This window comes from Dipodomys ordii, unplaced genomic scaffold (assembly GCF_000151885.1).
Source record: "Dipodomys ordii isolate 6190 unplaced genomic scaffold, Dord_2.0 Scaffold34, whole genome shotgun sequence".
Lineage (NCBI taxonomy): Eukaryota > Metazoa > Chordata > Mammalia > Rodentia > Heteromyidae > Dipodomys > Dipodomys ordii.
Genome location: NW_012267250.1, coordinates 14,764,047 through 14,770,338, shown reverse-complemented (window position 1 = coordinate 14,770,338; position 6,292 = coordinate 14,764,047). Strand labels below are relative to the sequence as shown.

Genomic DNA, 6,292 nt, shown 5'->3' with positions numbered 1-6,292 from the left:
TTTTTTTTGCCGGTCATGGATCTGAACTCTGGGCCTGGGCGCTGTCCCTCAGCTCAAGGCTAGAGCTCTACTGCTTGAGCTACAGCGACACTTCGGGCTTTTTCTGTTTATGTGGTGCTGAGGAATGGAACCCAGGGCCTCATGCATGCAAGGCAAGCACTCTACCACTGAGCCACCTTCCCAGCCCATGAGCCACCTTCCCAGCCCCCATGAGACTCTTACCTCCAATAAACCACTAGAAAACCCGAAGTAGTGCTGTGGCTTAAGGGGTAGAGCACTCGCCTTGAGCTGAAGAGCGTAAGGACAGCGCCCAAGCCCAGGGTTGAAGCCCCAGGACCAACAAGAAATAAATAAATAAAAATTAATTTTTAGGGCTGGGAAGGTGGCTCAGTGGTAGAGCGCTTGCCTTGCATGCCTGAGGCCCTGGGTTCGATTCCTCAGCACCATATAAGCAAAAAGAAAAAAAGCTGGAAGTGGTGCTGTGACTCAAGTGGTAGAGCGCTAGCCTTGAGCTGAAGAGCTGAGGGACAACACCCAGGCCCAGAGTTCAGGCCCCACAACCGGACCCAAAAAATTAAAATAAACAAATAAAAAATAAATTAATTTTTAAAGAATACTTTGTGGTATGCAATAATCAGTACAATGCTGTGCAACCTAAGGGCTGATTTCCCTGCAGATAAACAGGTGTTTTGGCAGAATAAATCTGGACATAGGTTAGATATTAAATGACTAATATAGAACTCTTTGTGTATGAGTGCAAGAAATGGAGCTTGAATTCCATTCCCCATCTCTTTCTTTGTCTCTCCCAGCTTTTTCACGCACAGCTGGTATTCTACCACTTAAACTATAATCTCTCTTTTGGTTTTATACTAGTTAACTGAAGATAGACTCAAGATTTGTCTGCTTACAATGGATTCAAACTGAGATTCTCAGATCTCAGCTTCCTGAGTAGCTAGGAGTATAGGCATGAACCATTGGTACTTGACTAGTCCTATTACTGCTTTTCATGTACAGAGACTAAAATATTGTAATTATGTAAGTGAATATTATTCTTTTTTGTGTGTGTGACAGTACGGGGGATTGAACTCAGGTCCTGGGAGCCATCCCTGGACTTTCATGTCCAAGGCTAGATAGTAATCTACCACTTGAACAACAGTTCCAGTTCTGGCTTTTTAGTGGTTAATTGAAAATTAACCACTTTTCCCTCAAGGAAAAGTCCTTGGGGTTGGATTTGAACCATGATCCAGATCTAGCGTCCTGAGTAGCTAGTATTACAGGCATGAGCCACTGCCATCTTGCCTGAAAATTCTTTTTTTGTCCGTAGTGGGACTTGAACTCGGCCTGGGCACTGTCCCTCAGCTCTTCAGCTCAAGACTACAGCTCTAGCACTTGAGCCACAGTACCACTTCTGGTTTTCTGGTGGTAAGAGTCTCATGGACTTTTTCTGCCCGGACTGGCTTTGAATTGTTATCCTCAGATCTTAGCCTCCTGAGTAGCTAGGATTATAAGCGTGAGCCACCGGTGGTCAGCTTTGGCATGAAAATTCTTAGTCTTAGAAGATGAAGCTGGGCACTGGTGGCTCATACCTGTAATCCTAGCCACTCAAGAAGCTGAAATCTGAGGATCATTGTTTGAAGCCAGCCAGGGAGACAAATCTAAGGAGACACTTATCTCCAACTAACAAGTAAAAAAAGTCAGAAGTGAAACTATGTTTCAAGTGGTACAGCATTAGCTTTGAGCAAAAAAGCTAAGGGACAGCACTCAGGATCTGAGTTTATACCCTAGTATCAGGAAAAAAAAATGCACATTTAAATATTCAGAAATGATATCATGTTTCAACTTCAAATAGTTTAACAAGAAAAGCATATGCAAAGCAAATATAATACCATGTTAGTAGTTGTTGATTCTAGGTGTATAGTACATGGTTATTTACTGTAGTAGTTTCTGAATTTTTCTATAGACTTGAAAACTTAGAAGGGGTGCTGTATTCTATTGAAGAGTAGAAAAAAATGAGAAGATTCAGTTTCCTTCCTTCAATCCTTTCCTCTCTTTTTGTCCCTCTATACAGGAAAACAACAAAACGGCAGGAAACACAATATATTTCTCCACAGTAACATTAAACATAAACCGTCTCAGCAGATCAGATTAAAAAAAAAAAAATCAAACCATTTATTGTCTCCAAGAAACTCATCTCACAGTATAAACACAAATTCTGAGTGAAAGGATAGAAAAAGATCTTCATGAAAATGCATCTTGAAAGAAGACCAGAGTAGCCATACTGGTATCCAATAAAATAGACTTCTCATAAAAATCAGCATGAAGAGACAGGGAATGACCCATGAAGAGGAAATCACAGTGGTTAGTATTTATGTACCAAACAATGGAGCACCTAAATACATTAAACAAACTGTCTTAAGATTCACAGAACATCACAGACCCCAACACAGTAATAGTGGGAGACTTTATCTGTTTCTCTGTTCTACTTTTTTGAGACAGGATCTTACTATGTATTTCAGCCTAGTTGATCTATCTAGTGGGGAGAGTGGTGTGTTAAAATCCCCAACAATTAATGTCTTTGGATCTATGTGGGATTTGAGGGAAAGTAGTGTTTCTTGGATAAATTTGGGTGCTCCGTTGTTTGGCGAATAGATATTTAGAATTGTAATATCCTCCTGAAGGAGAGATCCCTTATTTAGTATGTAGCGACCTTCTTTATCTCTTCTCACGAATTTTAATTTGAAGTCTATTTTACCTGATATTAGGATTGCAATGTATTTCAGCCTAGACTCAAACTTCAGATCCTCCTGCCTCAGCCTCCTTAGTGCTAGGATTATAGGTATATACCACCATGACTAGATGTGTGTATTGGTCCTAGGGCTTGAACTCAGGTCCTGGACCCTGTCTGTCCCTGAACCTTTCTGCTCGACAAGTACTCTACCACTTGGGACACAGCTTCACTTCCAAGAAATAGTTTTTTATTACACAGAAAGTAACACACCGAGGAATTAAATTAAATGCAATACTCAGTAATTTGTTATGCATCAATTGCTAAAGGCCAGTTTTAACTTTCTACCAACATTCACAAGTTTCTGGCCCATTTTACCTTATCAGAGGTGATCAAAGATCGTGGTTCAAAGCTTGATGCTCCAGAAATATGTGCTAATGCTGCTGCCAATGCATCCACTGCCCCTTTCTCTTCAATAAGTCTTTGGGCTGATGGTCGGAAAAAATCAACAGCAGCATAAGAAACAGATGCCAGAGACCTATGGTTTAAAAATAGTAAATTTTATTGATCAAGACATAGGAAGAAAAGGAAAGATAAGAGACTGAATAGAAAAGAGTATTTTCATATTTTATTATAACTTTAATGTCTGCTGGGAAAACTGGTGACTAAAATTTTCTGACATTTGACTAGGAGCTTAAAGATGAATAGCCTAATACAAAGGAAAAAATTATTCAGCAAGGTCAGAAAGCATACCTGATGGCATCCATGCTTTTAGATTTAACTAAATCCATTGTAGAAGGAACACCTACACGTTTAAAAGTAATCCCCTGAAAATGAAAGAATTACATTAAAGAAAAATGGAAGTTGTTGCACTGTAATTCCTAAATTGATATAATTTGTTGTATTTTCATTTCTTGGAGTTAACGATTTCCAAGCCATGATGAAAAGATCTGCTTTTTCTAAAAATATAAATTCCAAAAAGAGAAACAAAAATTGAATTGCCCTCAAGATATAATCATGGAAATTCATTTGCAAATAAACTGACGAAGTAGAAAAAGCCATTGATTAAATCTATTTTTTTATTATTCCATCTTTTTTTACAAAGTGTAAGAAGTATCATATAAAAACATACATCATAAAAGTAGGGGAAGCCAGATGTTGGTGGCTCATGCCTGTAATCCTAGCTATTCAGGAGGCTAAGATCTGAAGATCGTGATTTGAAGCCAGGTTAGGCAGGAAAGTTCATTAAACTCTTAACTCCAATTAATTAAAAGGTTATATGTGGAGCTGTGGCTCAAGTGGTAGAGCCTTCAGCATAAAACCTCAGTGTTCCTATGCTAGTTCAAGTTCCAGGACCAGCACAAAAAATAAAAAAATAAATAAGTAAATGAAGAGAAAAGCCTGAAATACCACCAAAAAAGTCTAAATCATTAAAAAATGGCTATTATGCCATTAACAATACCAATTTTTTTTTTTTTACTACTACGCCAAAACAATGTCACAATCACCCATCTACAATGCTGGACTGAGATGATGGAAACATAATACTCTTCTGGTTTTAGTAATGAGAAAAACTCAAAGGAAAATTTAGAAAGTCAGCTCTTCTGTCTTCACAATAGAAACTGTGTAAGACAAAAGTCTTGCAGCTAATACAAATTTAGCTCTCCACATGCTTCATGCTTCACATCCAATTTCACTTTAAAGTAAGTTGTTAGGTGGATTGATTTGAGAGAACAAATGTAAAAAGAGCTGTCTTCTAAGGCATCATTTAGGCAATAAGGCTGAGATTATTTAACTTTACTTACTGCCTTTTGTTCCACATATCTTAGTTGACCTCTTTCTCTTGGTTGATAAAAACATACACAAATCCCTGTCCGGCCAGCTCTTCCGGTGCGTCCAGAGCGATGAATATAGGATTCAACATCCTAAAAATAATAAAGTACTTTTCAAAACTTATCAAGTTCTACAGTCATTCCAACATTCAAATAATTTAAAAAATTTTTCTTTTTATTTTTTTGTGCCAGTCCTGGGGCATGAACTCAGGTCCTGTCCCTAATCTATTCTGTTCAAGACTTACGCTCTACCACTTGAGCCAGAGCTCCACTTCTTGCCTTTTCTGGGTAGTTTATTGGAGGTAAGAGTCTTATGGACTTTCCTGTCTGGTCTGACTTTGATCCATGATCCTCAGATCTTAGTCTCCTGAGTAACCAGAATTACAGGTGTGAGCCACAGGTACTCAGGTACTTTGTACTTATTAATTTTAATTTATTTGCTAGAACTTAGGATAAAAGCTCAAAAATGTTTTAAATAATCTATCTCAGTTATTCATAATCAGTTTTTTAAAATTCTTTTGTATGGTTTTGTTGGGCCAAGCTTTAGATCCAAACAGTGTAGTCAGTCATTTATGAAAGTCAATTTAACACCAAGTTACAAAAACATAGCTAAAACAAATGGCCTATCTTTCACATTCTAAACTCCACACACTTTGTAAATAAAACATCAATTTATGAAATTGCTCTTATTTTCCCCAAATCATTCCCATTTCCTACCTGTGGAGGAGAACTTTGAATCACCAGGTCAACCTCAGGTATGTCCAAACCACGAGCAGCCACATTGGTTGCAACCAATACTTTAAAACTACCTTCTCTGAAGCCTTTCAGTGTAATTTCTCTTTGTGACTGGGCAATGTCCCCATGTAAACACTGGGCATTCTATTTTTTAAAAAAAGGGAGAAAATGAAGCATACAGCTCATACTTACAAAGAATACCGTAACACAATCAGGTCTATACTCTTTTAAGCTTTATTTTTTTGTGTTTGTAGGCAACAGCACTAGAACCCAGGGACTTGTGCTCTAGTTAGGCATTTTCCTTCACTGTAGGTACTCTGACCTCTGAGTCACGCCTCTAGTCTAGCCTGTGCTCCTTTTTGTTGTGAGCTTTGGCTATTATTTTAGAGACAGAGTCTCCAGGCTGCCCTTAAACTCAAGATTCTTGTAACTCAGATTCCCAAGTATTGGGATTACATTCAGCTTATGTTGCTTTTTAATGGCTTTGTTTTAAACAATTGTAACAATTCTCTTATTTAAAAAAAATCAAATTACACCAAATGTAGGATGCAAATGTACCAACAATTTACCACTAATGATTTGGCAGATATTCTGCTAAATTATTATTTTTTTTTGGTCATGGGACTTCAACTCTGGGCCTGGGCACTGTCTCTGAGCTCTTCAGCGCAAGCCAAGTGCTCTACCACTTGAGCCACAGCACCACTTCTAGTTTTCTGGTGGGTAATTGGAGATAAGTCTCATGGACTTTCCTGACAGGGATAGCTTTGAACTGTAATTCTCAGATCTCAACCTCCTGAATAGCTAAGATTACAGGCATGAGCCACCAGTGCCCAGCTTAGATATTTTTTGAAGAACTGGGAAGTAAAACGTGTGTGTGTGTGTGTGTGTGTGTGTGTGTGTGTTATATTTGTTTTTGGTGTCAGTCAGCCTAGGTGCTATCACCGAGATTTTTTTTTTTCCTCAGTGCTCTACACTACTTGAGCCACAACTGGGAAGTAAA

The 6,292-nt window shown here is 38.3% G+C and overlaps 1 protein-coding gene across 2 annotated transcripts in view; it reads right to left on the bottom strand.

The window, feature by feature from the left end:
• Ddx50 (DEAD (Asp-Glu-Ala-Asp) box polypeptide 50) overlaps positions 1–6,292 on the bottom strand; it is a 42,561-nt gene that overhangs the window by 8,125 nt on the left and 28,144 nt on the right. For both annotated transcript variants that reach the window (XM_013017210.1, XM_013017211.1), the window contains 4 exons: positions 5,275–5,436; positions 4,531–4,650; positions 3,479–3,552; positions 3,104–3,263 (listed from right to left, as the gene is read on the bottom strand). In XM_013017210.1, the coding sequence (XP_012872664.1) occupies positions 3,104–3,263; positions 3,479–3,552; positions 4,531–4,650; positions 5,275–5,436 (516 nt within the window). The remainder of the gene's footprint in view (positions 1–3,103; positions 3,264–3,478; positions 3,553–4,530; positions 4,651–5,274; positions 5,437–6,292) is intronic.